This window comes from Tauraco erythrolophus, chromosome 11 (assembly GCF_009769465.1).
Source record: "Tauraco erythrolophus isolate bTauEry1 chromosome 11, bTauEry1.pri, whole genome shotgun sequence".
Lineage (NCBI taxonomy): Eukaryota > Metazoa > Chordata > Aves > Musophagiformes > Musophagidae > Tauraco > Tauraco erythrolophus.
In genome coordinates this window covers 19459301-19477960 of record NC_141475.1, presented here as the reverse complement: position 1 = coordinate 19477960, position 18660 = coordinate 19459301, and the positions used below count along the sequence as shown (strand labels likewise).

Below are 18660 nucleotides of genomic sequence, written 5' to 3'. Positions count from 1 at the left end.
TACTGCATCAAATCCAGCGAAAGGAGAAGAGGAGGATTTTCTTAGTGGAATATGAAGTTTATAGAGTGCTTGCTGCCTCACCAAGCAGTGGCAGATGTGACAATGTTTGGACCTAAAAACCTAATACCTCATTTTTCAGATGCTCTTAGGTTTGGTGACTTCCAGAAGTCTGGACAACAGTGCTTTAGGGGTTGCCTGCACTACCTGCAAAAGCAGCGTATAAACCCCTAACCACGTTCAAGTGGGGTTATGCTTGGAGAGACTCAGTAAGTTTTGGGAAGAAGAATGTAATTGAAGACTTGGAGTATCTTTTCCTAGACTCTTGTTTTGTTTTAATTTAGCTATCCTTAGGATCAACTGTCCCAGTTAGTTCATCTTCTTCAGCACATACAATCTGATAACTAATCTTGTTTGGCAACACCAGTCCTTTAATGAAATCTCTTAAAGATTTTTAAAACTACTGTTCAGCCTGGAGTTCTAATATGGAGGATGCTTTAAGCACTGCGCAGGACTGGTGATCACATAATTCTGCTTCTCCCCATATGCCTGCCTTGTCCTGAGCTCTGTTATGCTGGTTTGTTAGCTTCCCATTTGCCTTTCCTTCCTGGGAACTTGAGTGAAGGAGAGAGGAGACCTGCTGAGCTCTGCCTTCTGAATGCAAGAGGTGGGAGTTCCTGTTTTGCAGCATTGCCAACTCAGAGTTCCTTACTACTTAAATAAAACAATTTTAACTTTGGGTAGTAGTAAGTCAAGCACAGCAGCTTTTATATTCTCTATCAGCTGCAGGGATTAACAAAAGAAGCCTCCATGTATCTGCTCTAGTTTTCTGTCAGGTAGCAGTAGGACCAGAAGAGATGCAGTTTCTTCCCTGCAGTGATCCGAGTCCTGGAAGTTGTTCTGCCTTATGGAAGAGGAGACAGTAGTTTGGTGGGTGGGGTTTGGTTTGTATGTTGACTGCATACACATCAACTTCTTTCTCTGCAAGATGAGTAAGGGATGGAAAATCTGTTTTGCTTGGCCTCCAGGCTTGTCTGTTTTGCTATTACCATCTGATGTTACAGCTGTCAAACCAATAAATTGCTACCTTCTGTGTTAAATATGACATTGCCTGTGTGAAAGGCTAGGATCTCACTGGTGTTTGGTTTGGGTTTGTGTTTTTTTTCCTGTATACAACACAGCTACCCCCTTTCTCTTCACCTGTTACCCATTCTCAGAGATAAATGCCCATGTTGGGTGCTTAGCAGATTTTCAGAAGTTTCCTTCTGTTTCACATGTTTGAGTTTGCATACCTTTCTGCCTAATGTTCTTGAAGCCCCTCTTGCTTCTTACAGAACTTCAGTCTTGCTTACCTCCTGACATTCTGTATATTTGACAGCTTTGTACCTTGGCTCCTAAATTTTCTCAATTTTCATGGCCTTCTCCCATGACCTTGGTATGTGGATTGTGAATTTGGTACTGCTGTCTCCAATTTAATGAGCAAATATTTTTCCTTGCCCTTAAACAACTTTTCCTCACCTCACTCAGACTTTCTGTCACGACATGTCTTGAGCCAACCATGTTGTCTTTCTGGCTCTCATGTTATCTTCTGTGCCTGCCATTGCTATGACCAGTTTGTTGGACATGGAAATAATAACAGGTGCTAGTAGGGTTTTGTTTCTCTCTCAAGCTGCAGAAAGTCAGAGGGGGCAGGTGAGCTCTGGTAGCAGCACCAGCCATGCTTCTCTTTCTCTAGCAGTCTGTGAGCTAGCTGCAGAAGTAAAAGAACAAAACAAGATCGTGTGTGTAGTGATAACCTCCTCAGTACTCTCCATACTCTCAGGGATTGCCTTTAGGATTAAAAGTTTAACTGTATTCTTCATGTATTAATTTTCCCAGTTATCTGTTGAATCATATCAGCCTGCACCCAGGTGTACCACGGCTTCACCAAATGTGGAGTGCAGAACCATTGCCCTCTGTTAGGAGCTGCCCATGGCTTCTGTAGTGGTTTATCCCAGCTGGCCATCAAACACCATGCAGCTGCTTGCTCATCCTCCTCTGCCCCTGCGGAATGGGGAAGAGAATTGAAGGGGAAAAGGGAAGGAGACTTGTGGATTGAGATAAGAAAAATATAATAATAATACATTTAAAGTAATAATTATATGAATATGTATATATAAAATAATATGTACAAACAAGTGATGGACAGTATAATTGCTTACCACCTGGTGACCAACACCTGTACCATCCCGGCAAGCGATCCCAAAATGGGTGGGTCCTGAAACCACAATCCTGGATGAGTGAGAGGCCTGAAAAGACAGCGAGAGAGAGTTTTGAGAGCCCTCAGAATAGCAAGAGACCTTCTTCCTGGTCAGCTCTCATCTATGCACTGGGCATGCCACTGCATGATATGGAATACGCTATTGGCTGGTTTGGCCCTCAATCCTAAGTCTAAGTTTAAATCCTAGGGGGAGTTGTGGACCCGTTACCCCAGCTATGCCCCCTCCCCAGCCTGTTGTGCTCCTGCACGCTGGCAAAAACATGACAGGCTGAAAGGTCCTTGCTGTCTCAGCACCAACTATAAACATCAGTGCGCTGTCAACATCCTTCTCACAACAAATCCCATACTAAGTCCAAAACACAGAGCTCTTCTAGCTGCTGAAAAGAAAAAAAAAATAACTCTGTCTCAGTCAAGACAGCTTCAGAAACTGTTTGAATCCACTAGCTCTTAATATGCTGCATAAATGATTGTTGTTCACCTCTATCATTAATAATCATGTCATCACAATTAATAAGCCATGATACACTTAGCCTATGTGAGTTTAATTCTTCCAATTTTAGTCCATTTATGCATTTGACCTTTACAGCATCCCGTGATGGAATTCCAGATTTAAGTACGCCTTGCGTGAAAAACATTAATTTGGCTGAGTGCGCCCAGTTCTTCTGTTGTAAGAACAGCTGGTGGTCATTCCTTAGTTCTCCATGCTATTTGTGACTTTACAGACCTCTCAAATACCTGCATCTTATCTTTATTCCTCTCTTCTATCCAGATGAAAAATCTTAAATTTATACTTGTGCGGAAGCTGTTCCAAACCCAGCCGTTATCAATGCTCTTTGCAGAAAGTAATTTTGAGCAGAATACCCTTTTTTGATCTGAAGTGGTAGGGGACTGACGTGTTCAAAAAGGAGGCAAACTCTAGTTTTTTTTAAATGGTAATGCTTCCTGCTTTATTCTTTGAGTATTTTGTAACAGTTTTTCCCTATCTCTTGGCGTTATTGATGATCTTGACTAGTGAGCTGCTGTTTTTCAAGAGATGTCTAAATTATTCTGCCTCGCCTCCCCTTAGTGGTATCTGATTTAGGTTTGTTTTGTTTTTTTTCTGTGAGAATTTCTTTAGACTTATCAACACTGGGTTGTATCACCTGTTTCCATCCTTGTGTTGGTCTATTAATAAGTTTCTGAATTATAAAAAGTGCTGTCTGATTTCTGTTTGGTAGTACAGCTGTGAGTTGTTAGATGTTTGCTTCAAGAGCAGTGCTGGAGCCTGTTACGTCACGTCGCTAATGACTTCTTCAAGGTTTTAATTTCCCAGAAAACTATATATGCCTGTAGGCAATCACGATGATGTTGGTGATGAACACTTGAAAAAATAATAGGGGTTCAGAAACCTAAATTAACAGTGTTGGGGTTGTTGCTCATTTTTGAACTTTGTTCTTTTGCTCTAGAAATGCATTGTAGAACTGCTTAGGGGTCTTATTCTTTCTGCTAAACTCTGTGCTTTGAAGGCTTTCTAATATGACACAGAACTGTGTGGTCTTTCTTAGAATCTTAATTGTGCAATAGTGTGATTCCGTCTCTCTTGATAGTCAAACGTGAGGGATTTTGACAACCTGCCGAGATGGAGATGAGGAATGTTCTCAACCAGGGGTTTCTGTTTGCTTATGCTTGCCTCTATGGCAAGAGGTTGAAAAGGCCTTTCAGAGGCAGTGCCCTAGTCTCTTATCAATCTTTTCCACCTTTGCTGAGAGAATTCTGTTGAGCAGCTCTGGAAAGTTTAATTATTTTTCACAGTGAGTGTTTAAGAACATTATCTTTGGACTGCATAAAAATAGTGTCTTGCAATTTCGTATTAAAAGGCTGTTCTTGTTTGTAAGTAAAAACAAAGGTGAAAAACTTTGTTTATGCTGACAAACAGTGTTTTGGGGTTTGGAAGACTTTTTTTTTTAGCTTATAGGTGCTTTTTGTGTGTGCTGAAAACAATGATTCTGCAAACAGTCTATAGCATCACTTACAAACAAGCAAGGGCACGTAGTGATAGGACAAGGGGTAATGGATTTAAACTGAAAGAGGGCAGATTTAGATTACAGATAAGGAAGAAATTTTTCCCTCTGAGGGTGGTGAGGCACTGGAACATGTTGCCCAGAGAAGCTGTGGATGCTCCATCCCTGGAAGTGTTCAAGGCCAGGTCGGATGAGGCTTTGAGCAACCTGGTGTAGTGGAGGGTGTCCCTGCCCATGGTAGGGGGGTTCGAACTAGATGATCTTTGAGGTCCTTTCCAACCCAAACCTTTCTATGATTCTATGTTATCAGCAATAGGCTGTTTCAGAAGGTCTGCCTGGGGCTCTTGCAAAGGGTCACGTAGCAAACCAGCTATGAATTCCTCTGCTGTAACGAGAAAAGTGGTGGCACAGAACTTTTCCCTGCTACTGAGTCCTTTCAGACATCTTTGGTAGATCCTGTATTAATGCTGATTTGGGTAGATTTAGTAAGGAGGTATTGCCCTTAGTGAGTCAGTAACTTAATGTAAATTGAGTGAGATTTAATTCTGATTTCAAGTGTTGCATAATTGAATCACTCCAGGGGTCATAATGTTGTAATGGTCTTTTGTTTTCTTATTACTTTGCAGTCTTCTTTTGTAATCATAGCTTTGGGTTTAGTGAATGAGTTTTTTGAGATCAGGACCATGGATTGTGGACAACATGCTTAGGCACTGTGTAAGTACTTTATTTAAAACAAAGAACAGATTTATGCAACTGTCAATTTCCTGTTCTTGTCCTTCAATTGAGTGGAAGCTAGGTCTCTTAATATGCTAAACGCTTACATGTTAATGTAGTTCAGACTGAGTCTCTGACAAACAGTTGCATTTCTGGCAAAAATTACATGCTGGGAAGTTAGGAACAAAGTGCTTGCTATTGGTACGCATTTAGTGCTTTGCAGATACTGTGTTTTTAGGAGGCTACAAGGGACTTACAGTTGCTGTTTTCAAAGAAATAAAGTAACTTTGCTCTGGTAAGGCAGGTAATAAGGACAGACATGGTACCTCTGCGAGACAGCCGGGAAGATTTTTACCTCAGAACTGATTTTTTTCCACAAAGTAGCTCCATTTCAAAAACTTGGAATACAAACAGGTAACATGGCACTGCAATAAGTGGTCTATTAAGCTAGGAGAACCAGTGGTGAGCCCTCTGCGAGTGTAGATACCAAGCTAATCTCCTTGGGTAGCTCTGCTGCATCTAGCTTCTGATCTAAAGGTTTGTTTGAACTTTGCAACGTTTTGACTACTCCATATCATTGCTGTTTCCTTTCTCCTCTTAGATTAGCATTTCCGTCTGCCTTTCGCTGGGACTGGGAAAAAACTTTCCTGAGATAAGACTTGCCTTTTAAATGGTTGTTAATAAAATTGCTGAGCAATTGAGAAGTGTGGCTGGGAGCAGAGAATGATGCTGTCTTTGTTCCCCTTAGTTTAGGGAATAAGAGAAAAAGCAGGAAACATGATAAAAGAAAGTACAATTCTGCTTAATGCATGTTCGATTTTTTTTATCTAATCCAAGGCATTTCTGAAGAAGAGAGGTTGGTGATATTCTGAAAAGAATTTGAATTTTCTATGGATAAGAATATCTAAATTACACCAAGAGGGTGTAAATTCATCAAGAATGTATGTCCTAATTTCACTGGGTAAGGGTAAGCCAGTCATTGATTTCCTGAACTGATGTCATAGGTACTTGATTTTGTAATTTTCCTCTGTTGTATTTCCTGTGGCAGGATGCAAGATTAGTCTGGTCTATTCATTCATCCTTTGAATGCACAAGCTGTGCAATACTGGTGTTAATTTGTGTTTTACAAATGCATCAATCTAATGCAGGTCTGGAATGCATGCCTTCCATGTTTTTGCAGCCAGGCTGAAGCCTGTGCTCTAAGAGGTCTAAATGATAGTGAATGCTGTTGCAGAAGAAAGAGGTGCAAATTTGCTGGAGTCAGGAGTCATGGACTTTAAACATAGTTTTGAACTGACTACTGTCTGTCTTGTAAAAGCAGATTGAATGCCAGGATGCCTTGGAAGCAGCTGCTCGGGCAGAGGGCCTGCCACTGGACACCTCCGTGCATTCCCAGCTGAGAATGCTGGATGAAGAGCACCATAAGGGCAAATACCACCATGGCCTGAATGTGCTGAAACCCATACGGACTACTTCCAAGTAAGTCTTCAGGCTACAAAAGCCCTGATATGGCATTTGCTTTTTGCACCAGTCACAAAGCTGCAGATTTGCTGACCGACACTGAAAACGTTAGAGTTGGTTTAGCAAGTAGGACTGGCATGGCCAGTTGGTGCTCTGAGTACCTTCAGTGAGAGGAGGCTTTGTTTTTCTCAGGGATTTACAATTCTGTTTCCTTTTTTGTTTGTGATTTTTTTTTTTTCTTTTAGACACCAGCACCCTGTTGATAATGCTGGGCTTTTCTCCTGCATGACCTTCTCTTGGCTCACTCCTTTGGCCCACAGAGCGTACAAGAAAGGGGAGTTGTTTATGGATGATGTATGGTCTTTATCAAGGCATGAGTCTTCAGATGTCAATTGCAGAAGGTAGAGATATCTTGTTCTTGTTATTTTCTTGTTTCCTTTTTTTATACATTAGTTCACAGGCAATGATATAGTATTGCCCTAGAAAAACAGCACTGATACTTTGTTCTGCCTTTCTCATAACAGTGGAATTTAGTTATATCCTTTACAGACCACATCTTCTTGCAGCACTCTTTCTGTACTCTCACTGATTTCAGTGAACTTGGAGGATCCTGTCTCCAGGAGTGTTTTGCAGTTGTTTTTCTGATTTTGCATGTCTTCAAACTGTTTTTTTTATTACAGCAAAGTTATTTCTCAAGGCTACGCTGAAAAAAAAAATCTAGTGCTAAAATAATGAGAAGTAATACTGACAGTAGCAAGGTGATTTGAATATGGGTCAGCTCTTGCAATCAGGCTTACCTTTTATGGCTAATGAGAATTTTTCTCAGGTTTTGACTCCACAGCTCTTCTGTCCAATCAGCAAGGAAGGACTGTGACAAGTCAGTATATTACGCTTGACAAAGACTCCAGGCAAAGCAAAAAGCATTGTGTTTTTCATCCTTCTCTTCTGTAGAAGTAGCACAACATAGATCCTTCAAGATGCAGATATTTCTCTTTACCTCACAGAATGTACCATGTGTTTATTTAGCTTGATATCCAGTAATTTTTGTTGTTCTGAGCTAGGAAGTGATTGGAATTTTCACAAAGTGCCTATGAGATTGTGCCTTCTCTCACGGTGAAAAATTTGTAACACGAGGCTTCTGTTTTTATTAGGCTGGAGAGATTGTGGCAGGAAGAACTGAAAGAAAGTGGGCCCGATGATGCTTCTCTCCGGAGGGTTGTGTGGATTTTCTGCCGCACCAGGCTCATCATCTCCATAGTGTGTCTGATGATCACGCAGCTCGCGGGTTTTAGTGGACCAGTAAGTAATATCCATCCTTTTTTTAATAACCCCAGAGGGCTCCATCTCATGGCCAACTGTAAAATCTTAAGGTTTCATTGCAGAATCACTTAAATGTTTCGACAGCTAGAAATTTTGAGGCAAAATTCCAAAGTGATTCGATAATCCAAGATAGGTTTCCTACAGCTGGTGGATCAGTTGCTGAATGCTGAGGGAAGTTCTTGGAGAAGGGAGGGGGAGTTTAGGTATCTTGGAGGAAATGCACACTTGGTTTTTCTCTTTGGTTTTGAGTATAGCTTAAATTTCTTCCTTGACTGGTACGTGGTCTTTTTGCATAAAATTTTTTAATGTGCAGGTCTTTTAATTGTTTTCTTTTTCTTTTTGCAATTCTGTAAATTTATCTTGGAACAAAATTCAGTCTGATAAAACACTAATCTTAGATTATTGGCATTAATAGCACAGTCTTCAAGAAGTGGAACGAAACGATTTTATTAGAGCTCTACGTAAGAACTAATGTGAGCAGACCTCAAGAAGTCTGGGTGTAGCCTTTACTGGTCCTACAGAGAACGGTCAGAGAGGTTTCATGTAGAAGTGCTAGAGTTCGTTATTGCCTCTAGGAGCTGCTGCTGTTTGTTGCTGTGGGTCGTAATGAAGATAACAACATATGGGACTTGACATTCACACCATTTTTTGTCACCTGTTTGTTGCACGTGCTGTGCAGATTTACAGTTGAAATTTTGACTAAATTTATTCTCTACACATTTCCCTTGAGGAGTAGGAGCAGTATTACTGCTAGTAGTACACGTTTCAGTGTGCTGGTAAGCTGAAGGTTCATTTCTTGGGTAAGTACACTTGGGTGCACTGTTAGGTGAAATGTCTTTTTAAAATGTTTTCCTGCTTTTAAATGTCTTATCAAAAGGATGTTCTGCTTTTTAAGCCTTTTTAAAGTTTGCCTTGTTTCCTGTAGTACGAATAACAATAAATGTTTCTGCCGTATTGTTTTCTTGGTAATAATTTGTAGTAGCTTGTATTATAAAATATATGAACATACTTTAGTAATTAACAATAAATCATGATTAAGGTTTTAACAGCACTAGCTTTCCCCAAGAAGAGCTTCTGTCATTGTTCCACTACAGGGCTTTAGTAGCTGCTTTTATCTCTAGCAAAGAACTTGCAGCAGGGTTGCCCCTAATTTCTGTAGTGTAATCTTCTCGATTTGTCTCAGCTGAACTGCTGAATGAGAGTGAGTGGGAGGGAAAGGAGAAAAACAAACCAACTTGGCTGGGCTGGGGGCTACCACTGCAACTGATGCTTGATTTGGGTAATTTAAAATTATCTATAGACATTTGCCCATTTACAAGGCAACCTTATTCATTTTTCTGAATAAGGAACAATTCCCTTTCGGTTCCGTGATTTGGCATGAAAAATAAGTCTTTACCATCCCTCCTCCCTGTTTTTAAAAATGGCATGCCTCATAGGTATGCCTGTGCTGTCTCCTCAGACGTATCAGTGCTTTCTTGTGTTGTTACACCCTTTCAGTCATCTGAAGGTGAAAAAGGGAGATCAGGAAAAGCACTTCACTTGACCTTGTATATTGGTGAAAATTTATAAAAATGGAGTTAAACACTATATTAAACTTCAAAAATTTTAATTGAATGTCTGTGACCTTGAAATGTCAGCCCACAGCTGTGGCTTTGCTAATGAGCGTTGTGGTGGTTATAGCTGGAAAGAAGTCATCGTAGACTTCCTGCATGGGGTTTTTTTGATATCAGATCCTTCAAGGGTCTTCCTTTTTTTTTGTTTTGATAAATTCTGCATCTGGCACAGTATCCAAACTTGTAAACTGGTGAGACAGCTGCATGTGTCAGACTGCATTGTAATAACCATCAGAATGTACTAGTATAGATGAGATACAATTTATCTCCAGTGAATATTTGCTGCCGTTTGATCAGCTGCCAAAACTTTCATGTTCGGGTTGAGGAGCAAAGAAGTTTTTTGGTTGCTGAACCTAAATCAGTTTAACTCCAGGTCTGAACAATGTACCTGTTTGCAACTGTTCAGAGCTATTCTTCCTGTTTGGGAGATGGGGAAACTTGCTATCTTAGGGGAGAACAGCTTGACAGTTTGGTCAGTTATTGGAGGGGGGAGTGGTAAGCTATTGGAGGTAAGTTTCCCGATTTCCCAGTTGGCTCCAGTTGCAGCCTGCCCCGTGCTGTCGCACGCTGGCTGCAGCAGAGACGCCAGCTCTGCAGTGGGACCAGTGACAGAAGCTGTTCTTTAGAATTTTCAGGATGGCTGTTTTCTGCGTCAGAATGAGACAGTCCTGCTGGGCAGAGCCAACGCCAAGAGCGAAGGTAAGGTAATGTTTATTCCATGAGAATGCTTAAGACAGCCAGGCAGCTAGTACCAACTACTACGATAATAGTCACAGGAGTTCTTTTTTCCCGTTAGCTTGAGCTTTAGTTGTTGTACTGTAACTTTCTTGTTTTGTGCTGGATTCTTGTCATTTAACTAGTTTGAATTGAAATAGTGTGTTTCAGATGTGAATGTTAATTCTGTGTGACTTTTTTCCCCTCCCTTTTCAAAATTCTTTAATCTACTGTTTCCTCTTTTCTTTCTTCTGGAAAAAAAAAATGGGGGTATAATGTAAGCTGGTCTCTATTTCATCACGGGAGATGCTGAATCTATAAAATAGTGCTGAAAAATTGCACTAAAAAGTTTTGGGAGGAATGAGACCCCAGGAAACATCTGCTATCTTTATACATCCTCTCTTGGAGACTTTCAGCAATGCTGTGGTGTGCGAGAAAACGCTTGCAGTCTGCGACCATGCTGAGTTACAGCTCGTGAGGAAAAAGGGGGATTTTCACCCCAATTGCTCAGTGACTCAGTTGCATATGTTGGATTGAATGCTGGAAAAAGAAGTCAGTAATCTCCTTAGTAACTGCAAACCAACTGTATGCAGTTGTGATCCAAACCGTCGATGTAAAACTAAATCCAAGTAAGGAGAAAGTTGCAATGCAGTAGATCTGTGAATGTGAGCACCTCACATTTGTTCAGGGATCGGTATGTAAATTTTCTCAGTGGCCACTCTAGAACCTGATGGACATCTGGCTTTAATTCACACCTGTGAAAAAGAAAGAGCAAAATTATTTACAGCATGTTTCCTTGGTTCTGACGTGCAGAATTATTTTCCTCAGAACACATGAATTTGATCTCCATTTTTTTCTGTTATTTGGTGCTGGGCTATAGCTACGAATACCTTTGCTGAAGTAGTGGGGTTTTATTTTTTTCCTCCCTCTTCAAACTATGCAGAACTCTTATTTGCAAAACCTGGTTTAGCCAAGAGGACTTCAATGGACTATTACGTGAAAGGCTTCGCCATTATTTCCTTTGGTCTCAGATTTTTTTTGTTGCTTTTTATTGTGGGCAAAGGTAATTCTCTGCTCTGTACTAGCATATCAAAAGCACCAGTATCTTAAAGCGTCATTTGTTGAAAAGCTCTCTAGGAAATCTTTTGCTGTCTGCAAAGCCTTACTGTAGGATACTTTTTAAACCAGATTTCAGAATTTGCGCAAACTCAGAAGCCTCCTCTGGCACCTGCAAGTTTGACTTCTTTTGGACTTCATGAACAAATACTGTTCTGTTTTTGTATCTTTATAATTTTGTGTGTAGTTTCAAATCTAGTTTATGTTAGAGGCTAAGACTGACTGTTAGATATTAGCCCTTTATAATTCTCTTGTATGTGCAGATTGTATGTTTATACGATGCTCTACTGCTGTACAGTGTTTTCGAGATGTTACCGTTTAAGATGACACTTTATTTCAAATAAAAACCTATTGTTTCGCAGTCAGTAGTATTTAATATTGCTGGTGATTGTGAGTTGTGTGATGTTATATTGTGCCGTTGGACCACAAAGAGCTGGAGGTGGGAGTCGGTGGTTCTGGGGGCTGTCCTCTTTCTGCAGGTGATGTTTGAAATGTGATTCCTGAGGTAAAGTGTTTATGTTTTTGGGGGGAGAGGGTATGGGGAGGGATTGAGTGGTTAATTTTTTGTCTTTTATTTTCTCCCCTATCCCCAATGATTTGTGGTATTGCGTACCTTGTGCTTTCTGCTTGTTTTTTTCTTTACTATTAAACTGCTGATGTTTATTTCCAGGAATGTTTTGCAAATGTCCTTCTCACTCTTCCCCTCTACAACTGTAGGTACATTGTTCCTTTTTATCAAATAAGCACGTTTGAAGCAAACCAAAGATAAATAAAAAAGGTCTTAATGTCACGTAAAGGAATGTTTCTTAATGTGTGCAGATGTATAAGTAGTGACTATATTTTTAAACTCTTCTATATGATAATGCATTGCTTTCAGCTAACTGACAGATTTATGTTAAGTTAGAAGACACGGAGGATTAGAAGCGTGCTGCGAGGAACATGGTTCCAAATTAAACTCTCTCTACTTACTAAATTTGACTCAGTGCTTGGCTCTCAGCAGGGCTTTGTGTTACAGTACTTCTTGCATTGACACCTTTTACTTCTAGAAAGAAGATGCTTTCTATTTCAAACGGCTCTTTTAAAAGCAAAGTAGCCTACTTATTTCTAACTTAACATAAAATTGTTGCATGGTCTTCTGGGATGATGGGGTGTTCATGCAAGCTTGCATTTCTTCCTGTAGGCGTTCGTTGTGAAACATCTTTTGGAGTATACCCAACAGAGCGAGTCCAACCTGCAGTACAGCTTGTTTTTAGTTTTTGGCATCTTTATGACGGAAGTAGTGCGATCTTGGTCCCTTGCGCTAACCTGGGCTTTGAATTACCGCACGGGGGTTAGACTGCGTGGAGCTATCTTGACAATGGCGTTTAAGAAAATTCTTAAGCTGAAGAACATCAAGGAGAAGTCTCTTGGAGAGGTAAGCTGCAGCATCGTTTTGGAAATTGCAGTGTATTCCTTTGAGAATGAGCTGTGCCTTAAATCTAAATAATCTGTTATGTGTGTTTTTCAGCTCATAAATGTGTGTTCCAATGATGGTCAAAGGATGTTTGAAGCTGCAGCAGTTGGCAGTTTGTTGGCTGGGGGCCCTATTGTGGCCATCTTAGGAATGGTTTATAATGTGATTATTCTGGGTCCAACAGGCTTCTTGGGCTCTGCTGTCTTCATCCTTTTCTACCCAGCAATGGTGAGTTGGAAAGAGTTAGAACTTGCTTAATTTTTATTAGGTCAGACATATTTATAGTTCTGAATAGAAGGTGTTGAAATGTGCTAGATTTAGTCCATTTGTGGCGCTGCATGTTACCGAAGTGTTTCTAAAGATGGTGGATGAAGCAGAAATTTGGAAACGGGAAGCTCAAAATGGTAAAGAAAACTAGAAAATGGAAATAAGAAAGCTGATAGATTTGACTGAGATAAATGTGCGCAGCAGAGCTAAACTGCAGAACGCTCAGGTGCTTGTGGCTGAGGCTGGAAAGACACAAGGCCTCCAGCTTGTGTACAGTAGCTCAGTGTTGCGTGAGCACGTTGCTCGATTTCCACAAAAGATGTTGAAAAGACCACATCTGGGAAAGGGTGCTCTTGATCATTTACTCCTGCCTCTGCTTCTGCTGAGCTGTGGCATAGGCTAGCTCACGCCAAAATCTTGCCTGTAGAATGCCCCCTAAGGCTGCTAAAGATTTGTCACTGTTCATAATACACATTTTAAAAAGCATCGAGGATGAATACTGAGAGGTCCACTTTGGTCTAATTTATCTGACCAACAGTAAAGATTAAAATAATGGGAATTCTAATTTAAAGAGGGGAATGAGAAGTGGAGTTTGATCATCTTTTCCAGTTCTTTTCAGCAGCCCTTCACTATTGATGGGGACTCCAAAAGAGGTTGCAGGAGTATGAAGAAGGGCAAGGAGCTGAAAACTTCCTAAAGTAGTGTGTTGGTTTTGAATTTCAGACTGGGAATGGGATGAATGTATGAGTAGCAGATACTTAGAAACATGTGAAGAACTATTTTGTTTTAGATTGGTTTAGTGAAAATGCTAAAACTGTTTTACCACCTTTATAACACTGGCATATGGTAGAAATTGATCTGCCTCTGTGAAGTCCGGGTCACTATTCTGCCCTGTGGGACCAGGCTAAAAGGTTGGCTAAAACGGGTTCTACTGTTCATTTGCTATGAGGGTCAGCTTGGTATATCTTTAGGTTAGTGTGCTGGTCATCTTTGTGCTTCAGAAACTTTAACAAATCTGGTACCATTCAATGTCGGTAAAAGCGCACTTATTTTCACAAACTTTATTTTCGTTGAAACTTGCTATTGTGAATCTAGTGCTCAGTGCAGATGGAGTGGGAGGATATGAATAGTGATTCCAGCCTGGCTTTTATCTAAAACTACAATGCCTTGCCCCCTCCCTGAATCCCTTTTTCAGATTCAAAATTGGCTTTCTCTAGTAATTAGGAGGAGCTGAATGTACTTGCTCTTTCTGAGTTGCTGTTAATGTTGCATGGTGTTGCCTTCTGTTTCAGATGTTTGTGTCACGCCTCACAGCTTATTTCAGACGAAAATGTGTATCGACAACAGATGAGCGTGTGCAAAAGATGAATGAAGTTCTTAATTACATTAAGTTCATTAAAATGTATGCCTGGGTCAAACCGTTTTCTCAGAATGTTCAAAGTGAGTTCATACAGTTTGTAAATGTTTCCTTTTGTGCAGATGCCCCAGTGCTTGGCAGCCTGGTGCATCCTCCTAGCTTAGTACCACAGATGTTGATGTACATGCAGTGTAACAATGCTTTGATCCTAAAGGCTTCCTGCTTGTTATGCACGGTGGGTTGGACAAACAGACCTGCTTCTGAAGTTTCACCTTCTAGCATGATGATGTTTATGGCTTGGCACTAATCTTAAATTTTTAGTTTTGTTCCATTTTTTTATCATTTAATGAATGTGCTGGCTGCTCTGTTTTTAAATAAAGTAAAAAGACCTCTATTCCTATGGAGGTTTCAGACCGTTACGGTTTGCTCCTCTGTAACCGTGGTCTTTGTAAGAAGGTACATAATATGATAGATGCTAAAGTGTAGAGTTAGGCCTCTTACTCAGTGTTTACAGAGCTGTGGTAGTGTTTGTTGTCTGTGTACTCCTCGAATCATACTTCAAATGAGGCACCTCTGTTTATGTTTCTAGAAATTCGTGAGGAAGAACGTAAAATCTTAGAGCGTGCGGGCTACTTCCAGAGCATCACTGTGGGTGTGGCTCCTATAGTTGTTGTCATTGCCAGTGTGGTGACCTTTTCTGTCCATATGATCCTTGGCTACGATCTTACAGCAGCTCAGGTAACTTACCGCAGTGTTGAAAATATTTTTTACAATATTGCTCCAGTATCTCTTCTGCTAAGAAAGTTCTCTTCAGATTCTTTGCTTCGTGGCTGTGCCTGTGTGGCCAGGCTGTAGCCTTCCTCACAGAAGTGAACATCTGATGTCGCTGTGTGACAGCAGCAGGTGCAGTGTTATATTTTGCACAAAAAGCTCTCAGTGCTGTTTCAGTCCTCACCTTCCCCAGCACAAGTTTTGAGCTGAATGTGGATGAGAACTCCTGTTTGCTATTCGGATAGGGCGTTGGGATTACTGGATGTTTTTGTTTTACAGCGTGCTTGGATGCAAATAGCACAAATGTCTTAGAACAGGGTTTGAACTTGGGTCTTCACAAGTAATAGGCTAATGCAGAATTTGCTAGCTGCTGCTTTTCAGTAGAGCTACAAACTCTAAAGATGTCTGTCTTCATCTGTTACAAAGTGCTGGAGAAAGAGATTTGCTATTTCCTGCTGTTCAAGAACATGTTGAATATTTAAATGATTATTCTTGGACTATGGGCCTTTTCTATGGCTTTGAATTGCTGCTGTGACATTTCTCTTTTAGCAGGTTGGAGTTGTTAGTATATTGCATCCAAATGTGATTCTCTTTCTTGTCTCATTTTTAGGCATTCACAGTGGTCACTGTCTTTAATTCAATGACTTTTGCTCTAAAAGTAACACCTTTCTCAGTGAAGTCTCTATCTGAGGCATCTGTTTCTGTGGACAGATTTAAGGTAAGCAGTCATTTGGCCTTGCAGTTTTAATTGTGAGGAGTGTTGTATGTGTATCAGAAATGTTAAGGGAACACTTGGAAGGTAATGTTGTTTTAATGACTGAGGAGTTCCTTTTATTTACACTTCGCTCTCCAGGTTATTGGATTCTGCAAAAAAGATACAAATCTAATGAAGGAATATTAAAAGTTTAAGATAATGCCGGTGTGGGAAGCAAAACATTCTTATTTAATGATTTGAGGATTTTGATGTTGACCATTGTAAGAGAGAGAATACAGGACTAGATGGCTCACAGTATAATAATTCTTAAAATCCCTTTTAAGACCATTTGCATGAAAAGACAGTGCAACATGTCTGCAATGAAACTTCATGTTTCGCTAATGAAACTCTCTTTTTGGAAATGTCATGTATTGTGTAGGCAACTTTGCACAAACTAGTAGTTTTATTTGTGGTCATGAAAAACTGAGGTTTTGTATTTCCAGACCAGATTAAGTGACTGGAACTCCAATATATGAATAAAATGCAGTTGTGATCTGATGAAACAGAATCTATGGCAGAAAATTAAAACCCCTAAAACAAGCAATCCTATCTCATCCAATCCCTGTGAAGTGAATACACTGTGTGGACTTTAGTACAAACTCAAAGGACAGACTCAGAGGCCTTTATTTTGTCTTCTCTCTTGAAGACAATAGTGCATTGCACATTGCAGGAATTTCCAGATAGGATTCCACAAACACTGACAGATATATAGATTCTCTGTAATGCATTAATGAAACAAACCTGGGTGTGAGAAGAATGGGATCTCCAGAATGGTTTTGAGATCCCATTGCTTTTGAGCATTTTGGTTTCATCTTCTGAGCCACCCTAAATCAGGCTTACTTAAGTCCAAATGCACTGAGGGGAGTTTTAGGGTGGAGGAGAAGGAGAGAGGAAACTGTAATGTCTCCCAGTTTGACTGTAAACAGTGTAATCTGTGTAGGGAGAGTAACACAAGGTGGGGATACTTGTAACATCACAGCAAAACGTAACTGATGTTTTGACTCTGTAAATGAGTATCAGCTTTCTCATGAATGTGTGATTCGGGCGTAGCAATTGCAAGAGTAAATAAGGCTGAGAATTGAGAAGTCTTTAATCGCAGAAGGCTTCTTGGTTCAAAACATAAATTATGTAAGTGGAAAACATTTTATCTTGTAATTAAACCGTGTGAAAAATCTCTTCCTAATTCATGTTTATTGTAAATACTGATGGATGTGGTGGAAAACATGATACAATGGACTTAATAGCTTGCTTCACATTGTCAAGCAGCCCAAGATGGGTCAGCTAAATTTGTGTGAGATGACTTTTTCCCAGCAGAAAAGTTGAAGGGTAAAGGCTGAAGTTAAAAGTCATTCCATCTTCTTCCATAATGAATTGATGTGCAGGACGAGTCAGTCACTTTCCCTCAAAGTGACCTCTCCTCTCCAACCTGCATATCCTACTGATGTGTTTTTAATCTGAAAATTATGGGCTGCAGTTGCAAACAGTGTTAAAAGAATAAGCCCCTCTCGTGTCATGGTTCTGCAAAGGTCATAGTGTATCTGAGTGCTTCCACCACATCCAGGAATGCCCCGGCCGCTTAGCAGGCCTGGAGTTAGTTTACACTAATGAGCTACCTTTTGCTCTTCAGCTTCCTCCTACTGTATAGCCTGGTGTGTTTTGCTGCGTGAGTGTGCCATAGGCTTGTCTCCCAGTCTTGATCAGGTGTCTCATCTTTACACCTCTCTCACAACTCCTATCAGAGTTTATTTCTAATGGAAGAGGTTCATATGATAAAGAAAAAACCAGCCAATCCTCACACCGCGATAGAGGTGAAAAATGCTACCTTGGCTTGGGAATTCTCCCACGCCAGCGTCCAGAGCTCACCAAAGTTGACCCCCAAAGTGAAAAAAGACAAGAAAGTCACCAAGGGCAAGAAAGAGAAAATGAAGCTGCAGAATGAGGGACAGCAAGCTGTGCTGGCAGAGCAGAAGGGCCATCTTCTAGTGGACAATGATGACCATCCTAGCCCTGAAGAGGAGAACAAAATCATCCACCTGGTTAACCTTCGGCTTCAGAGGACTCTCTACAACATTGACTTGGAGATAGAAAAGGTAAGAGAAGAAAGGAGGAAATCTGAGCTTTCAAAAGGCCTCATTTTCAGCTGTCCCTGGGAATAGAGCGCTGTGTATTTTTGCATGAAACGGAGCATATTGCTTTTGTGCGCTCCTGTAATATCCATGGCAACTGCAGTATCCAGGATGCAGTGTCTGATCTTGATGTAAACAGCTGTGCCATTTTAGCAAACTAGATCTCTGCAAACAGCCTATGAAACAACTGCAGGTTGTATAGTGTTCATGTCTAACTGACGATTTTGCTGTTTGTAGCTCTCAGTACAGTATAGGAGCTTAAAGAATCAGCAGGGCAACAGGGATATTGGTGGGGTACTGGTGGATGGTGCGTTCCTGAATCCATCCATTTGATAATTTTACAGGGTTTCAGTTATATTCTGGGTGAACATTTTAGGTGACTAGGTGTTTTAATGGAGCATAACAGTGCTTTTTATTGAAGAATGTGCAATTTTCTTCCTTGAAAATTTTTGTGCAGTAGAAGAACACAAGATTGTCAAGAATTTAGAAGCAGTTGGAGTCCTCGTTCCAAAAAGAAAAAGCATTGAGCTTCATACGTGACGTCTACAAATACAAAAGTTTTGCAGTCTGGCAGTTGGATGTTACAGTAATGGGATCCAGGCATTTATCAAGATATTTATGGTTAAATTGTCTCCTGTAGTCATATGAATAGAGGGCTAGTTTAAACGATTTTAAACTCTAAAACCCCTACATTTTAAACTTTTGAGAAGGATGCATGTAGTTTAAAAAAATAGCCT

The 18660-nt window shown here is 40.4% G+C and overlaps 1 protein-coding gene across 5 annotated transcripts in view; it reads left to right on the top strand.

Moving 5' to 3' along the window:
- ABCC5 (ATP binding cassette subfamily C member 5) overlaps positions 1-18660 on the top strand; it is a 53346-nt gene that overhangs the window by 12090 nt on the left and 22596 nt on the right. For 3 of the 5 annotated variants that reach the window (XR_015222401.1, XM_086618248.1, XM_086618251.1), the window contains exons 3-11: positions 6290-6450; positions 6678-6833; positions 7584-7731; positions 12376-12609; positions 12703-12876; positions 14208-14355; positions 14862-15010; positions 15654-15761; positions 17537-17887. Coding sequence is in view for 4 of the 5 variants with exons in the window: in XM_086618248.1 (XP_086474374.1) it covers positions 6290-6450; positions 6678-6833; positions 7584-7731; positions 12376-12609; positions 12703-12876; positions 14208-14355; positions 14862-15010; positions 15654-15761; positions 17537-17887 (1629 nt within the window). In the remaining variant the exon portion in view is untranslated. The remainder of the gene's footprint in view (positions 1-6289; positions 6451-6677; positions 6834-7583; positions 7732-12375; positions 12610-12702; positions 12877-14207; positions 14356-14861; positions 15011-15653; positions 15762-17536; positions 17888-18660) is intronic. The other 2 variants (XM_086618250.1, XM_086618252.1) reach the window with 1 other exon arrangement.